This window comes from Trachurus trachurus (genome assembly GCF_905171665.1).
Source record: "Trachurus trachurus genome assembly, chromosome: 3".
Lineage (NCBI taxonomy): Eukaryota > Metazoa > Chordata > Actinopteri > Carangiformes > Carangidae > Trachurus > Trachurus trachurus.
Genome location: NC_139893.1, coordinates 10080283 through 10099107, shown reverse-complemented (window position 1 = coordinate 10099107; position 18825 = coordinate 10080283). Strand labels below are relative to the sequence as shown.

General features: G+C 42.5%; 1 protein-coding gene across 2 annotated transcripts; it reads left to right on the top strand.

Moving 5' to 3' along the window:
- Positions 1–426: 426 nt before the first annotated feature.
- trim66 (tripartite motif containing 66) lies at positions 427–18274 on the top strand. Of its 2 annotated transcripts, XM_083996080.1 has the most exons (18): positions 427–448; positions 3388–3606; positions 4411–4624; positions 6061–6190; positions 6516–6632; positions 6829–6943; positions 7208–7354; positions 8145–8262; positions 8875–9683; positions 11835–12041; positions 12494–12623; positions 12734–12815; positions 12913–13099; positions 14076–14968; positions 15552–15675; positions 15788–15862; positions 16458–16610; positions 16742–18274. In XM_083996080.1, the coding sequence occupies exons 2-18, from the start codon at positions 3598–3600 to the stop codon at positions 16976–16978; spliced, it is 3747 nt and encodes a 1248-aa protein (XP_083852206.1). In that variant the 5' UTR covers positions 427–448; positions 3388–3597; the 3' UTR covers positions 16979–18274. The 2 variants fall into 2 exon arrangements, with proteins under 2 accessions (XP_083852206.1, XP_083852205.1); XM_083996079.1 differs by lacking the exons at positions 427–448; positions 3388–3606; positions 4411–4624 and having other exon boundaries at positions 6065–6190; positions 8875–9092; positions 9336–9683.
- The last annotated feature ends 551 nt before the right edge of the window (positions 18275–18825 follow it).

Here is an 18825-nt window from a genome sequence, read left to right as displayed (position 1 = left end):
CTCAAGTTCAATTTGGAGGTATTTACTTGAGATATTTCAAATGATCCCACCCTATATGCATCATAATGCATAATGAGGAACCATGCAAAACTTGTATTTCTGGTGATTTAAGTTCTGATGATTGGTTTCAGTGCTGTGTAGTGCTCGTTTTCACCTCTATCCGGTGAATTTTCACATCGTGTTGTTGTTGTTGTTTTCCTGAGATGACGTGTTTCTACTTACGACCTCGTATGGCATCAGTGATGTTACCCACAATGCCATTCTTTTAAACTTTACGAGTATAATCGTCACACTACCGCTTTGAGAGACGTCAGGAGTGTTGCATGAGAACGGGCATTAAAATCTCACGATTAACTGCGAGACTTGGAATCTCCAAAAATTTTTGGCCGGACTAAAGAGCGACATCCGATGGGGAGGATCGACGCACATCGGAGACGCGCGGGTCAAGGTAACAGAAACCAAAACTCTCCGCTACTGACGCTGCTGCCGCTGATGCCGCTGATGCCGCTGCTGCTGCTGCTGCTGCTGCACACCTGACTGACAGCACCGACACAAGTTGAGTCGCAGGTCTGACAGTCTCGTTTGCACCGGACACAAAACAGCGCTCGCATCCTCACACGCGCGCACACTGATGTTTACCTGACAGGATGTTTTTACACGCGCCGTGCACTCCCTCCAGCAGCGCAGTTACTGTATATTTGTACACAAACAGCTCCTGGACTCAGCGTCACACACCAAACTATCCGTGTGCTGCTGACTTTAGCTGTTTTTTATTTTCTGCAGGCTGCCCTCTCTCGCTGTGTTGTGGATCGCACCATGATGCCATGATAGGGGCGTAATCTCATGCGCACTTTCTAAAAAATAGTCTCACGCTCAGTGATGCGCTGGAGGTGAGGCTGCCAATGCAGAGGCAGGCGGGGGGAAGAGGATATTAGGGATGCGGGGGCAGGTGGTTCTCTGCAGTTTGACTGACATGCTGCTTATTAGACGTAGACGCGTTGATAAAGTGCTGTCACTCTGACACAGCCATGAGCAGATGGAGCAGGGAGCCAAACGTCTAACATGCCATAAGGAAATTACTGCAATTCCCGAATTCCCACAGCTTCATACAAGGAGTAATACAATTCAACTGTGCGGCTCTATTCGTTTATAATGGTAGTATCCCCATGACTTCAGTATGAGACCCAGACAGGGGTTTATTGTTCTCTAGTGAAGAATACCAGGCTCCATAGTCATAAAAAATGTGATGATGTTTTGTGTGTGTAGTGAGATTAAAGCTTGTCTTCATAAACTTTTAAAATCTACATCAAGGGCCTTTGTGATTTGTAATCTTGGGCTACATAAAATAAAACTGGTTCTGCTAATTTGTGCCCATAAATCATGACCTCACTAGGGTGGTAGTGAGGATTTTAGAAGTACTATGGCATAAATAAATTATACTGATAGCTCCACCCCACTGATAGCTGTTTGAATAGCCTCTAAATAAAAGTCTATAGGTTTGTTTTTCCCTTTATTTCATTTAATATATTCTGCATCTGCAAATTCAATATTTAGTTAAGTAGTAAAATTCACTTGAAGCCATATTGAGACCTAAGATGCTGTCACTCCATCACACTGCAATCTGGTCAAGAAATATGATCATATTTTGTTTAGATTTAAGATTTCTAAAAAATAAGGTGTTTACCGAACCAATTTGTCCGTTCAATTCTTGACCCAAACGTCATGAGATAAACATCAGCTCCTACAGATTAAAATGTACTATAGTAAATGAAAAGGAATGATAAGCTTGACACTGAATTAATCAGTGTATCAAATTAATTTTCATCCTGACAGTGAATGAATTAATAATTAGGGTTTTTCTAATGAGGGTTTTCTAAATGAAGTTTTCAGATAAGACAGAATAGTTGTACAAGAGTGAGCCGTCAGTGTGAACACAGAAAGTAAAACCACTGTGGATGGTTTAGAGCTGTTTGCAAAGAGGGGCACATGGTGAGATCCCATCAACTGTAATAGTTCAAGCAGCACATAATGAGAAGATGAACATAAATGAGGAAACATCTCTTAACGGCCTCGTCTCTGCGTGAGGCGGCAGCAACTGAAGCTTTTTAACCAAGTTAACTCAGAGAGGATACACAAATGATTTCAATTGTTTTTTTTCTCTCTGATAAACAATTCTTGGTTTTAAAGGACTTTTTTTTTTGCATTTTCTAAGTTAAGGCGTGTTGGAGAATGTCGTCAAATGGCTTCATAACTTAAGGGTTGAAGATGATCCTGCTCCCACTCTGATCTCATCACCTCAGTGTTAATAGACGTTTTATAGGTGGGAGCTCTCAAAGAGGAGATCACGGCACGGGTTTCTATTATTGTGACGTCTCATGAGATGCCGTAGCAGGACAGAGGGAGCTGGTGGCAGGAGGTCTCTTATAGAAGCTGTGGAGGTTCAGAGAAAGGCAAGTGCGCAGTTTGAAAACGCCACAGAGCTGAGTGAACGAGAGGTGTACAACGACTGACTAATTGTGTTTCAAATTGGGTCTTTTAACACGCAGTGGGGAATGGGATTGCTCTGAGCTCCCCACTGAAGCACCCAAGGATGAGAAAGTTGTCAGATTTGTAGGTCAGGCTGCAGGGGTTGTTGTTAGGCAGACTTGTAGTCACAGCTCCAGATGTTACAGTTGCCAAATTCTCAGCTATTTTCAAAAGATGATGTGTGTGTTTTAATTTCAGATATCCTGTTCTCTGGTTCCTTTTTTTTTTCAACTTTCATATCACCATGCAACTGCTTCTTTTGCAGATTTTTTTTTTCTCACACTATCCCCTCTGTCTTCAAGTTTCCTTCTTCTTTGTCTACGGTGAGCTCCTTCTCTGTCCTTGTGCTTTTCATTTTCTTGACATGTTGTGTTAAAATCTTAATTGATTTCAGAGTGCTGGAGACTTGCAGGAGTCCCATCTGGAGCTTATCAGAGCCTGACCCGGTTTTCGGTGTGCTACGTTAGTGTGTAGTTCCATTGGGATATGTCCCAGTGGAAGAAGGCCACAGCCGGCCCGTCCTGTCTTAGCCCGACACAACCGGAGCCTCACATCACTTCATCTTTCCTCATGATGTCTGCTCCAAAGAACTAAAAGTTGCTTACATTACAATTTCTCCCTCCTCCCTCATTGTAGGTCACTTGGTCTTCTTTCTTCCATTTTGGAAAAGGCTTGCGGGGATATTTTGCCCTACAAAAAAATAATTATCTTATCTCCCTAATTCCCAATTATTATGCACAGGCTTATTTAAGAAAAAGGATTAGATTTTCTCTCTTTATTTCTTTCTTTTTTTTTTTCTTGTTGGCTTCATCAGCGAGCGGAGGATGAATTTGAACGTGACACTCTTCTCCTCTGCTGCAGTGAGGGGGTCCTACACATGGATGAACTGGGGGAGGAGAGAGCACCGTGAGGCTGTCATGTAAGCCGTCTCCTCTGGGGCCACCTCTCGGTGCGCGCTGCTTCCTGCCTTAGCTAGAAGCCTCAGTGTTACCGCTGCTGAGGCGTCAGGCTGCTCACTCTCTTCTCTCTCCCATTTGAGAAGGCAACAGCTCCTCTCTTTAAAGCACTGAAATGGAGAAGGTAAGGTGTTACTTTCACTATTGTCTCCTTTTCGCTAGCTAGAGACGTAATTCACCAGGAATTTGCTGCAGTTTCTGACTTTACACTGTTGATCCTGTGATTGAATCACCTTTAGAGCAATGTGGGGCCTTTCTGTGCAGAGTTGATGTGCTTTCTGTGTTTGTCTTCGTCTCCTCTCTTCACCCCCAAAAAGATATGTTAAAAATAAGGAATACTCCTGCTGTTGCCTTTGGATGCAGCACAGGGTTTAAAACTGGATTTGGTCCCGAGGTGCTGTTCACTTGTTCCTAAATTTGTAGGAAGGGTCACCTGCAGAGGGTGAATTTCCCCACAGGGAATAATTAAGTACTGGTCAGGTGAAAATAGCTTGAGTGTGTCTCATCTTATTGTGTCTTTTTATGTGAAACAAAATCAATATAAACACAAGGGAGTAAGAAATGTTTCACCATTTTTTGTAATAATAAAAATGTCCTTATTTTAACAGATTTCATGGCTTATATTTTTACAATCTATTAAATGTTATTTCAAAGGATTGGAAAAATAAATAATAGTTTAAACAAATGAAGGTTCAGTTTTATTTTCATGAAGAGCTCACTAGTATCATTCGAAAACGTCTCTGAGGCATTTGCAAGCCTGAAAACAAATAACAAGTCTTGAAAGTGTGATGTAGCACAAAGTTGAGCTACCACACATATATATCAGATGTATGCGACCTCATCTTATTATCACGTAATCCTGTGTGTGTGGTTGTGTATGCACTGTACATTTTGAACAGCAGAGGTTTCTCTTTGTTTCTCTTGTCAGAGCTGCTCAGAGTGCACAGAGCCGACACTCGCCCAGAGTCTGTGCACACTCTGCAACAAGTGGTTGTGTTACCAGTGCACAGATGAGCATCAGCATCAGAGAGCTCCTGCTACATCCCAGTACACAGACATGCACCAGCAGCAGAGGCCCAGTGCCACCCAGTGTCCCGACCTGCACCAGAGAGGCTCCAGTTCCCTGCCACCAACTGGACAAGGCAAGCTATTTATGCATTTCAGGATTTTGTTACAGCCACTTTCCAGACCAGTATGACAGATTATTAGTGGTGCAAGCACAGTCTTTCTGTCTGCCTCTCTGTCATTTGAAATCCTGTTTGGGTTTTGTTTTCATTTCTGTGCTCTGTTTGTTAATCATGTCTCTGTAGGAGTCATTGCAATGAATAATGCATGACAGTTGCGATGGTTGATAATAGTTTCTGGAGATCCCTGTGTTTTATTACACCCTTCTTTAACACAACGTCCCAGATTCTGAAGTTGCTCGCACAATTTCAGTTTTTGCTAATATTAGTGCGATGCTATTTAAAGACCCTCAAGTATGCCTGGCAGGTTTTTTACCATCTGCTTTTTTGCAGGTCTGCTTTGCACGAGTTGACAGATCTTAACAAGCAGATCCTAGACACCTTTATTTTGATGTGGGAGTGTTACTGTTTTGCTTGTTTACTTGTGAGAAAAGCCGTGTGACTGCGCTGACAGACAGGATGTGGTCAGTGAGATCAGGTCGATGCACACAGGGTGATGCTCAGCTCTCTACCACAGAGCCGTGTTTCGGTGTGCAGGCAGGAGGGGGGTTGGTTGAGGTGAGCTGGCCAGCAGAGAGCAGTAGGGCTGCGTTCATTAGCCTGATCCAACTATAGTTAGATAGACCAGCTCAGTTCATACAGTGACCTATTTAGAAGCGAGTGAGAGATCATTTCTGTGTGTGCATGTGCGGTTGTTGGTGCATCAAAGGCCTGTTGGACGACACTGAGATACGGTTCATTTACATCTTTGACAGCGCTGTTTAACACGTTCTCACTGCAACCTCAACTTGAGGTTTCCCACAGTTGAACCCTTTGGTAAAAGTGCACAGGACTTTATTGTGCTATGAAAACCTCCTAATACAGTAAATGTGTTTACCAATCACCAATTTATCTTTCAGTTGTCGTGGTCACTTGTTTAAAGAACAAACTCCCTTTTGAAAATAATAATCCAGAAAAAAGTAGAATAAACAACTGAAAACTAAAAATATCGAGTCTCAGCATCTTCAGAACTGTCTGACATTAAATCCTGGAAAACTTTGTGTCTTTTCTTTTGTTCCCTTTCAAGCCAAGTGTTGGATGAGACAATAGAAAACACTCCATGCACAGTCTGTGTGGTAAATATAAAATCTCAAGGCCATCAAATTAGCTTAGCATATTAACTTGATACGGGGAAACAGCTAGCATTGCTCTATTGGTTGTTCACCTGTTTAGTTTGATAGATTAAATGTTTGGCTGCACTGTAGTTGTTTGTTCTCGCCAAATACTTCTTTTGCTTTTGTTAAAGTGCTGCACAGGGCCGGCTCTACCTCTGGGTGTGAATCGCTTGTCAAGTGTTGCTAATGCTCCTCTCTTCTCCCCCCATCTCCCCCCCTCCCCTCTCTCTTGTCTTTTAGGCCCGGGGTCATATCCTTGTTCCCTCCTAATGTGCCACTCTCACAGACAGGAGCCCTTGGAGCTGTTTTGTGAGTCATGTGACCTTCTGTGCTGTAGCAGCTGTCACCTGTCCTCCCACAAAAACCACAGGTCAGTGCTGAGATACGCAGCACAAGGACACTGCAGAGAAGGGCTAACCGCAGGTTAAAAACTTCCTCTGAGCAACAACACCCTTTAACTGTCTTGTCACTTTTATCATCTGTATCTGCATACACTACCCTTGGCCTGCCTAATACCTATTAAGTATTCATGCGCTTTTGTTTTCTGTGATGTTACAGTACAGTAGCTGCCTCTAAGGTCACAAGCATAATGTCGTGTCCCCAGGGGAAACTAATTTAATTCTGGTGTTCTGCATGCCCAAAGAATAAATTAATGAACTTTCTATCTGGTGCTGTGATCTCTCTCATGTGCACAGGGTGGTGCAGATCGGGAAGGCCCTACAGGATCAGCAGTGGCTGTTTGAAAACCTGATGGTGCAAGTCGAGGAGAGGAGGTCTGCAGTAGAGAACAATGCTAAGAAGATAGAGGGCAGGTTGGTTTCAGACTCGCACACGGTCGCCATAATCATACTCCCAGGTCTGAGCAACTTCTTCCATTGAACAGTGTGAAGTATAGCAAGCTAATGCATAAATTAATGTCTGAAATGCCCCTGCTGCTTTCTTCCCTCCTGCATTTGGGATTTTTCTGCCTGGACTGAACCATTTATTTTCTCTTTTCTGTCTTCATAGACTTCATGGAGTAAAGATTGCACACAGGAAGGCAGAGAACCAGATTAAAATGGCAAAGATGATTATGATGAACGAGCTTAACAAACGAGCCAACCTATTAATAGAGCAACTGGAGGTAATTACTTTCTCTTTCTTTCTTTCCCTCTTATCGTTCAGCCAGCCGTGAGTGTACATGCAAAGAATCTGAAACGGCCGTGATGTAATCAGTCCCGAAAGCAAGCAAACGAGACCCCATAATAATATGTCAGAGCCGCTTAAGTCAACATCTCATCTGTCAGAAAAAAAGAGTCATCGATTAAGCCCGCAGTCCAAGCAGTGATGCTCTCAGTGTGCCAGTAATTACACCTAACCGAGTGCATTTTCACGGGTGTCCTCACAGAAAATCACAGAGGACTTCCAGCAGCGTCTGGAGGACCAGCTGCAGGGGGCAATAGAGACCTGTGGCCAGCTGGACCACGTTCAGAAGTTCGTCACCTGGGCTACAACCCACCATTGCAGAGGCCCGGTGCTCTTCAGCAGGGCTCTGGTACGGTGACAGGACCGTCAACAGATGTCCACTGTCTTACTACAACACACACACACACACACACGGTCCTGTGAGGAATGTGTAATTAATCCCTGTGAGGGAGTAGAACAACAAGTTGTTTGCCTCTTTTTTGTCTTCTTTGATGAAGGAAACCCTCTCAGATCTATATTAAATGGGGAACTCCACTGAGTATTCAGGTAAAGGTCAGTTTAGAGCTCAGTGCTGCTGAGCCAGTGAAGCACTCGTACAATGTCCTCTGTGTCTCTGGAGGAGCTTTGTGAAAGTAAGCCTGAGAAAATTACTGAAGTTGCATCAGCTTAACTATTTTGGCTTCAGCTCAGAAACTACAGATTTTAAGCAGAGAAGCTGTGCTATGAACTGGAAGGATGGAGTTTGAAAGATTCAGACGTTTACCAAACACAGGATTTAGAAAGGACATGTAGCGTTTTTGGAGCCTGAACCATATACAGGACAAAAACTCAACCTCTTTGTTTTGACCTTTATTCTGTGACTTTGTCTTTTGTTAGATATGCAGCTCTTTGAAGGGCAGTAGCACATTGTCTGCATTGTCTTTAAACCTAATCTCAAAACCAGTGTTGTGGCTACAAATGGAGGATGTTAATATATATTTGTGTTTTTTTGCAGTGGCTCAAGTTTTAAAGAAAATCCAAATTATTGTCTCGCCATTATTATAGAGGGGATCTTTTGAGCAAACCTTCAGCTTTTTTTTATATTATTACAATGGAAATCACTGTGATTTTCATACACAGATTATCTATTCCTCCTGCAGATCTCACTCCAGATGCAGCAACTGCTTGAGCCATCGCTCCACTCAGACCCGTGGAGTCCTGTCAAGATCAAGTTCAACTGGGATGCCAGTTACTGGATGAAGCAGATTTCCTCTTTAGGTAAAATAAATGCTACTGAAGCAAGAAGACTATTCTATCACAATATAGAAATGTAAAATATGATGGAAGTAAACCTCAAGTTAAACTGTTAATGCATTTTTTGTTGAGAGGTTTCAGTAAATTCCTAAATGTTTTCACCTAGAAGTCAGTTTGTCACTTTTAGATCACTCTAAATAAACCATTACTGTTGTTATTATTATTATTAAAGCAGAAGTAAGCGATCCGGTTGTTTTGGCTAACTTCCTGTCAGTGGATGGAGTTAGCAGTCCCCGCCCTCGTCCCTACGTCACCACATTCACGCGCATCCCTTGGCTACACACACAGAGAGGACCGCCCCTTTATGGCGTTCTCTCTCCTCATTGGATAAAGGTTGTAGGATACAAGGAAAGTTTTCTCCTTGGCTTACAGCAGAGCAGAGTGACTGACAGACACGTGTTTCGGACCAAACACTCTATATAAGTGATTGCTGTCGGAAGATATAACTATTTAAGACTTATATTAACACAAACATTCCACTTACTTCTGCTTTAATATTATTATTATATATCATTATTCTGACTGACATATGACATACGTGAACATAGCTCTTACTATGTCTGTGTTTTTCTGCAGGTCATCTGACTGTTGAAGGGGGAAACTGCACTTACCCTCAGAGTTTGGCCTGCTCCAGTATAATGAGGCCTCAGCCCATCACCTGCTTGGCTCTGCAGCCTGTGTTTCACCGAGGACGGGAGCCAGGCTGTGGGTATCAGACCTGCTGTGAGCCCCAGATGTGTTGCCTGCATGGCTTTCCCTCTCAGCCAGATCGGCCCAGTCTGGACAAGAGCCAGGTGGACGCCACACTTTATAACTCCAGTTGTGTTCAGACTGCCCATATCTCTGCCTCCCTGCACCAGAGCCAACAGCTTCAGAGATGTTGGGACTCAGAGAGCTCCACGCACTGTCCTCCCCCTACATCACCTGTGCCAATGATCCAGCTCAATTGCAGTCGAGGAGCTACATCCCAGCCTCAAGCTGCTGACTCCCAAACCCACTCTCAGTCTAAATCTTATCTTTCTCATCACCCACACCAGAGAGAGATTCCTGCAGACAGCCAGACTCAGCTAAGTGCAGAGCGTAGCAGGCCAGGCCAGTGCCAGGGGAAGCTATCGATCAGCACAGGTCTGCAGCAGGAGCTCAGCCACACAGCCGTGGACAGAGATGTGATGACTGAAGAGAGCTGGGAGGAGAGATGCAGAGCAGAGGAGACTCGTGGTCACTCAGCAGTGGCTGAAAGCAGAGAGCTGTTGGATGAGGATAGGATGGCACCCAGTCCTGGCCAACAGCAGCAGCAACGCAGAGTTCCTCCGGCTGCAGAGCTGAGAAAAGAGCAGCAGAGGACAAGACCTGCGCTGACCCTCAGAGACCACAGGGATGGCCGGGTGAGAAACTGATACTGTACTGTACTTTTTCTTTTATATTATTATTATCTACAACTAAAAATACCAGGTTGAAAAATCTCACCACAAGGTTCACACTCAGCTGAACTGCTGCTTCCAGTCATATCACACAAACTTCTTGAGAGCAGAGGCAGTTGTTATCTTGTTGCATTGAGATGGAGAGTTCATTCCTGACCAGTAGCTGCTCTGAAGCCCACAGTCATATCACAAAGTAAAAAATACATACGGTGCACTTGACCATAAAATACATTTATATGTCTGCTGACAGAAAGAAAATAAGAAGGGAGTTAATACTAATTTCATATACGCTTCTACAGAAAGGGATTAACTCAATTTAAGCATCAGTTGATATGCTTGTGTCAAATGTATAAACCATTCATGATAAAACTCCAAGAGCACATTTTCACACATTAGGCTTAGATGCATTGACTCTGAATGTATTGCATATTAAATATTGCACACATTTGTCTTGGACCATGCATAATAAACTTTGCAGAAAAATAAAGTGCACAGCTCAGCACAACATACTGTAACTGTTTTAGCAGCATTCAGCTTCATAAGGCCACGAAGTAAAGCACCAGAGTTGAACATGTATTTGTTTCTGATCATCAAAGTAGGACATGTGGTGGGATTTTTTTTGCACCTCAGTTTTCGGTTTTTCGTTTCACACGTGGTCCTGCAAAGCTTCTGTGAGGCTCAAACAAAATTTGAACCCATCTCACATCTCATGAAATGGTAAACCACACAGCTCTGTTTTTACACACTTCTCAAAAACCACAAAGTATCGATTATAGGCAGGTCTATTTCCTTTAAACACAGATGTTCAGACACTTGCTTACAACAAGAACAAACAGCAAAGGAGACAATGCCAAATTAAAAAGTTATGTCATTAAATAATATTTAGGTTAAAGCAAAAACCAGTGAAGAAAAGGTTTTTTATATGGCAGAGGGTTATTGCACTGTCTGTGTCTGAACAGCTGAAACTGAAAGCAACGGTGTTTATTTTAATGCCAGATTGATCACTTTCCAGAGATGACAGCTAGCCTGAAAACAGATGGTGCAACAGAAACCTGCTCTTGCTTTTATGAAGAGAGGATGATGGGAAAACAAAGACCTGCTCTGACAATTAAAGCAGAGCTGCTCATAGCAACGCGTCCTAAAATCCTGCAGAGCACTGTTCATCACAGTGAAACTTGATGCCGGGGGGTTGAGCAGCCACATAATCACCCCTCAAAAAAAAAAAAAATCTCAAGATGCATGATTTCAAGCACAAAGATATATATATATTTTTTTATACGTTCAAGTCACAGCATCTGAAAGCGACATAAAACCACATGGGTGCAGTCATTTACGTACTTAACCTGTCATTAATGAGTCACTAAGGGAACAGTGGGAGTTTGAGTTGAGCTGGTTTGCACTTGGAGATAAATTCCTACAACCCTCCCCAAATCATTCCTGAGAGAAGGATTACAGTCTATTTTCCTCCACACTCTGAATCCTGCACACCTCTCCCAAGGGGCATGGATCAGGTAAGTGTTTTAATCGCATGATACTTAGGAGCACGTGCTCAGTGTCAGCCTGGCCTGAATATGTATGATGGTGCACTAGAAAAAGAAAAGAGAAAAAAAGAGAAAAGAATAGAGGCACGTGTTGAGAAAAAAAATGGTGTTAAATGATTTTCCAGCCCCCCTGCCTCCATTAGCAGAAGACACAGCTGAGGCGTTTAAAGGAGCTTTTCAGGACACTTGCATTAGTGAAATTTTAATATAAGAGAGTGATTTGCAGTTCTGGCTAAATCAAAGGGCCACTCTGAAGCCCTGATGGTGAATTTACATATGATAATTGGTGTTGTAACCAAACCTTTCATTCTCTGTACAATAACAGTAATATATGCAGCTGTGTGGGTCATTCTCCATGTTGTTTTGAATCAGCCCCAGAATAAGCTCTGAGTGATGTTTTTGTTCATGTGTGTGTCCATGTGTGACACTCAAGGTTTTTTTTTTTTCTCTCCACCTCACACATCCCGCTCCTTTTCTCTCCTCTCTGTTGTTAATGGTACAAACAGGTGCATCTGTGCATGTGATCTAGCTTGAAACCACTGCTCAGATACTCATGTTTGTGTGTTTCTGACAGAGATCCACGTCCCTGGAGGTGTCAGCGACAGCCCACGACTGTGTATCTGACGTGCAGAGCAACGGGCTCAACTCTACTTCAGTGTGCTCACGGAGGAAGAGGCGCTCCCAGAGCATCCCGGCAGAACTGGCAGCCCCGTCCTCCAGTCCTTACACTGAAAGGCCCACAGGATGCAATCACAGCCTAGAGGCAGGAGCTGTAAATAAGGTAACCCTGCGTCAGAGTGCAGTCACACACGTGACTGAAAGAACAGGGGCTCTGTTGGCCTGCATGGTAGAAATGATCAGAGTTCAGTTATGCATTGTCCACATATGAGCTGTAATTAAAGAGAAATACTTATACAAGTACTAATGTTTGTAGACACACCAAAATGGGATCGGTTTCAATGTTTAAAACCGTCGTATCACAAGATCAATTTTGGAGCTTTTAATCATATCACTATTAACCAATAAATTGCAGATTTTCAGTTTTCATTTTTTACAAGTCTTACTGCATATGTGAAAAAGTTATAAAAACAGCAATAAAAGTTAAATCTGATACTTTTCACCCTATATACAAATTTTTAAATGAATTAAAAAATAATAATTCAAGTTATGTTACATTTCAACATCAAAACGTTCGTTCAAATCATTTGTGCGCTTGTTTTTTTTTGTTCCCAGTATATCAGTGTGGATCCCAGACAGAGGAGAGCCTCAGATGGGGTGCTTTGTGTTGTCAAGGAAACCTCGACTGAAACGGTCGCCCCCAGCAGCCACAGATCTCCTCGACTGTCCTATAAGACAGAGCCAGGTGCTGGAAAAACTACTTATAATTAGAATGCAATTGTTTCTTACATCCACAAATAAACAAAAATGCAAAATCTGTGAAAATGTGCTCATCATCTTTCTCTTTTTTTTCAGACAATTCTTTCACATATGTAAATGAAAATGTAGATTATGAGGCCAAGGAGAAATGCAGGATGACGAGAAATGGCCACGGCAGGTGTGTAACAGCTCACAACTCACAAACATCTGTCCATGTACAAATCATGACAATAAATAATAATAATAATACAATAATTCTCTGCTTCCCTCAACAGTAGCAGAGATGCTCCGGTGGACTCAGTGAGGCCCAGGGTTCCAGTGGTTTGCTTAGAGCGTCTCAAGATACTCGTCTCTCAGCTCCCCCCACACGGGCGGAGGCAGAGTGACCCGTTACCGGCCAGCAGCATGGAGAAGAGTGAGACCCCCCCACAGCAGAGACCCTGGCACGATGCAGCGCCTCAGGTACGCCTCATTTCTTCTCATACAGTCGAGGAAACGTGAGCCATCGGATTACAGAACATAGTCAAAACATTTTCAGTTTCATTGATGACAGACTTCGTTTACAAAGTCACAGTCATTGTTTCAAACAGCTGGCTGCTAGTAACTTCATATTCACATGCAGAACTGAGAATGGTATTGACCTTTTTCTCTAAAGTGCGTTAGTGAATTACCTAATTTCCTGTTACTTGTTTCTATCAATATTTTCACATGGCAGTATTTTTAATTAAAGGGATAGTTCAACATTTTGGCAAATTGGCCCATTGCCATAATCCCTATAGTCATAGCAGTAGGTTTGTTACCTTTAATTATTAACTATTTTTAGAACGGCCAGGCCGCAGGCTGCTCAGGGCTATGCTACGGAGGCTAATGGGATTTCTTGGTTTCCCTCATCAAACTCTTCAAATACACAATCCAACAACTCCAAAACGCTCTGATGGACAAGTTGTGACCTGCACATTCACCACACTATGAGATAATAACAGAACGTTACGAGACAGAGTTGTTTTAGAGGTGAATTCAGGCAAAACCGCTGATGCGCATTCCTGTCAGGGACAGTTTTTCAGCAATCTCTGCATTTGCCTCGAAAATAACTCAATCTCATAATGTTACATTATTATCTCATATTGTGGTGAATATGCAGGTCACAACTTGTCCACGAGAGCGTTTTGGAGTTGTTGGATTGTGTATTTGATGAGTTTGATGAGGGAAACCATGAAATCCCATTAGCCTCTGCAGCGTAGCTCTGAGCACCTGGCAGTTCTGCTCCGCCACTCTAAAACTAGCTTGCACCGACAATTAAAGGTAACAAACCTACTGCTATGACTATAGGGATTATGGCAATGGGCCAGTTTGCCAAAATGTTGAACTATCCCTTTAAATAAAAATTATTGTTGAATGATGAAAGCCTCTTGTTTGCCTCTCTCTGTTGTAAATGTAGGGTATGGCTGGAAGCTCTGAGACCAGGAGAACCACCCGCTCACTCACAGCGCCACCTTATGCTTCAGAGCGACTAACTCGTAACCAGTCAATCAGCAGTGAGTTTGACGGCCGAGGGAGATTCAGCTCTTGTAGAGAATCCACAGACCCTAAATATTTGCCACAGAATTACTCCTGTGTCCTGGATCTGGACTCTGACTCTGACCCGCGGTCGGTCTCAGAAGACGCAGCAGTTTCCCGGGATGATCCAGACCCACAGGGAGACACAGATGCTTCACCAGATACTGATCCAAACGCAGAGTCTTCATCTGAGGCTGAATGTCTGTCTGAGGAGAAATCAGCAGCTGCAGGAGAGATGATGGGACTCTGTGGAGACACTGATATTGCAGGGGATTCAGAGCCAAGTCTAGAATATGAGGCGGACCCAGAATCAGATGCAGGAGCTGGATCAGACGACGGCCAAGGGCTGGACGCTGATGCAGAGTCAGAAGATGCTGAAACAGAGTCTGACATTCAGCTCGTATATGATCCCAGTTATCAGGCTGAGACCGACTCTAACGTAGCGTCCGATCAGCCTCCGGACTCTCAGGGCTCTGTGGAGTCTGAGCTCGACGTCGATTCTGAACCTGAATTGACAAATGACGACCCGCAACCGCTTCGCTCTGACCTGGAGGAGGAATCCCACGTGGGACCAGTTCAGAGGGCTCTTCTGATGTCAAACCCGGCGCCTCTGAGGGGGCCGGACGACGTCCAGCCCGAGCAGGACGGCGCCGAGATGGAGAGCGAGGACTTCTGTGCCGTGTGTCTGATTGGAGGAGACCTGCTGTGCTGTGACCGCTGTCCAAAAGTCTTCCACCTGTCCTGCCACATCCCATCTCTGCTAAGCTTCCCCTCGTAAGCTCCTTACACTGTATACATTTAAAGGGATAGTTCAACATTTTGGCAAAATGGCCCATTGTCATAATCCCTATAGTCATAGCAGTAGGTTCGTTACCTTTAATTGTCGTTACGAGACAGAGTTGTTTTCGAGGTAAATGCAGAGACTGCTTGCCGAAAATCTGCCCCCGATGGGAACGCGCATCAGCTGTTTTGCATGAATTTACCTCTAAAACAACTCTGTCTGGTAACGTTCTGTTATTATCTCATAGCGTGGTGAATGTGCAGGTCACAACTTGTCCACCAGAGCGTTTTGGAGTTGTTGGATTGTGTATTTGATGAGTTTGATGAGGGAAACCAAGAAATCCCATTAGCCTCCGTAGCGTAGCTCTGAGCAGCTCGCGGCTCTGCTCCGCTGTTCTAAAAATAGCTTGCACTGACAATTAAAGGTAACGAAACTACTGCTATGACTATAGGGATTATGGCAATGGGCCAATATACCAAAATGTTGAACTATCCCTTTAACATTACCCACCTCCTTTTAGATTATTTATTTAGCGCTGTTAGCTGTTAACCTGATGCTATTTCTTCCCCTGTTTAGAGGAGACTGGCTCTGCAGCCTGTGCAGGGATGTTGTGCAGCCAGAGGTTGACTATGACTGTGAGAACGAGAGAACATCTGGAGAACACAAACTGGTTCATGGGCTGTCTGCATGCGACCAGAGAGTAGGTCACTTCTCTCGCTGCATTAATAATAATGACGTTTAGTGTTTTTGTATGTGATTTCTGTGACTGTGCTTTCTTTTGACACATTTTGTGTTTTGTCGACTCTTTGTAGAAATGCGAGCGGCTGACTCTCCTGATCCTCAGTAACATCCTGAGCGCTCCCTTCCATGAGCCCGTCAGTCCACTTGTGAGTGATCACGCTTTCCTCATCCATTTTTCATTAGATTTACAGTGACATCACAGTAGTTTTTCCTCATGTTTCTCTTCACATAAACACACACCGACTTTAACTGCTGTTACGTTGAGGCTCAGTGGGTTTTAACGTGCCCTGTGGGATCTTTTAATGCACAATTCTCTCACCAAAACACAACGTCCTCAAGGCATGACAAATGTGTTGAATGCATTTCACTCCTCATTAGACATTTAAAAGCTGAACTTTGGAATAATTTGAGGCATGACTAACAGTCAAATTATTCTCTTCTTTTACTGCTGCTTCACAACTTTTCTTGGTGCTTTACCACCAGCAGCTGTTTTGCCACATGCTTCTTCTTCTTCATATAGAAAATACATGACAAATGGAGCGCACAGATAAAAGCATCTAAAATTTGATAACTCTGCTCAAAACCTCCACAGGTTACACTGAAACTCTGATGGACATCACAGTGATACATAACGCAATCAGTGGAACATTTACTTGCATTTAGAAGGGGAAATGGCTATGAGGTCATTAAATTGAACTAAATTCAACATGAGAACTTAAAACGCTTTTTTTCCCCATGCAGGCTCGTCATTACTACCAGATCATCAAGAGGCCGATGGATCTGTCTGTGATCAGAGCCAAACTCAACAAGAGGAACAGTCGGCATTATAACTCACCAGATCAGTTTGTTGCAGATGTTCGTCTCATGTTCCGCAACTGTGCAAAGTTCAATTATGTAAGTTAAAAAGTGATACCCTGTGTGTAAAATGATCTCAACAAATCCTAGTTTAAATATATAAATAAATATAACCGTAATCAGCCAGTGCTTCACTTATAATCCCTCTTTCTCTCTCTCTCTGACCGTAGCCTGACTCTGAGGTGGCCCAGGCAGGACGCAGCCTCGAGGCGTTCTTCTCTTCCAAGCTGAAGGAGGTTTTCCCAGACAAAGTGTTCCCGGCGGCCGAGGCCGACTCCGACAGCGACGAGTATGACGAGGCCTACAGAACCGCCGAGAACGGTTTCCCCTGGCCGGAGAGGAGGGAGCAGTGCCACAGGAAGAGGAAGAGGAGACACTCTCTGAAGTCGAAGAGACATCACTTCTAACCAGAGGTGAACGGAGTGCAGCCATAATTTGCACAAATATGCTGTATTTGTGTGTACTCTTTGTTTTTATTGAGCAGCTAGTGGGGCTGTCACAGTGTCTCCATTCTGTAATGCAGCTGAACATCTAAACGAGAAGATAATCATCCATGCAAACTGTAGCTGATCAGAGTGTGTAAAAATGACAGTGAAAAAAGTTTAAGTTACATATTACTGTATATGCGACATATTTGGAGAAACGTTTGTTGAGCTGCTTCTGCTTCAACCAAGTTACAGTAGTGAGGTGATGCTGTCATTGTTACTGTATCATATATTTTGAACATTGATAATTTGCCCCTGATGCACTGGAAATTACTTACTGTGTTTACAATTAGACTCACATACTTTACATCATATGCTATGTATATTGTACAAAGAGGATACTGTAATTGAATGTTCATTAATCTCACTTTGCATCTCTATTAAGTGGTACTTTTTTTTAGGTGAACATAGCCCTCATTATACGCAGCACTTTGAAACTTTGATATTAGTAAATTCTGTATTTTACCATATTCGTAAATGTTCGACATATTTATACATGTGTAACTGTACAGAACTTTATTTTACTATCTTTGTCATTTTAATTACTAAATGATTGCAGGCAATTATCATAGGTTTGATTATTGATATAATTATGTGTCCCGGTAGCTTTTTATGAAAAGCATCAGTGAATCCAATTGACTTTGTCTTTTTGAGCAGAGTGTTGGTGAACTGTGAACTGTGTGTGAGGGAACTGAACTGTAACCAGTGTGGGAGCTCAACATGACAAACATGTTTGTTAGAGGATTTAATATCTTAGACTAAAGCATCCGAGAAAATTTAAACTTTTGCATTTAACCATAATTGTTGTACTCCTCCATTATCTAAATATCTCAGGCTAAATAAGAGTGTAAGGTATTGATATCATTCACTATGGATTATTTTAAAAAGGTCCTTGCTTTTTAGAGCCACACTGTTGAGAGGAAATGCGTAATTTTATAATATGCACTGTTGTAGCGCAATTTCTTGTTTTTAAATATACTTTACTTGCTTCTTGCTGCTTAAGATAGACTTTACTCGCCTTTTACAGTAATTAATGCACAAATTATTGTCTGTAACTTCATCATTCCCGAGACTAGTGAATATACAGTAAACCTGTATGTAACATTGCTTCCTTTTAAATCTATAGCTGTAATAACATTTCCTATTGTCTTAGGGAAGACAGATAAACTAGTTACTGTCGCTGATCTTTCTTTTTTCATTTTTTTACTGTAACAGTAAACCGTAAATGCACAGATATTAATAACAATAAAACGCATTCAAGACAAAAAAAATACATTTTTTGAATAATTTTTCCACAGCCTTTGTTAATGATTATGTTACAGAAGATGAACAAATGGAGAAGAATTTCATTTACAGATTATTGTAAGTATGAAACCAGCACTGTATTTATTTGTAGTTTGCACCCTTTCCAGCTTCTCCCCTAAACATATACATGCTTTCAAATGAAACTCATACAAATTTAATTTACTTTGGGAAGTGGAGGTTCAAATATTATGATGAAATTTGACATTATTGTAGATCAATTCTTCAAAATCAATTAGCTGTGGTCTTCAGATCTTTTGATTTGCATCTTGCCTGTTTAGGGGGACCATGAATAAAACATGACTTTCGGCTCCGTAATATCTTCTCCTTTAATTTAATTGTGGCTTCTCTGATTAAACTGAGTGATGATGATGATGATGATAATGATGATGATGATGATGATGACTGAAATATCCCTTGCCAAAATCCCCATCTGAGGTAGAGTGATAATAAATCCAGTGTATTTG

Coding starts and splice junctions, on each gene's coding strand:
- trim66 (XM_083996080.1), top strand. Junction 6,944..7,207: donor TATTAATAGAGCAACTGGAG/GTAATTACTTTC, acceptor GTGTCCTCACAG/AAAATCACAGAGGACTTCCA. Junction 8,263..8,874: donor GAAGCAGATTTCCTCTTTAG/GTAAAATAAATG, acceptor GTTTTTCTGCAG/GTCATCTGACTGTTGAAGGG.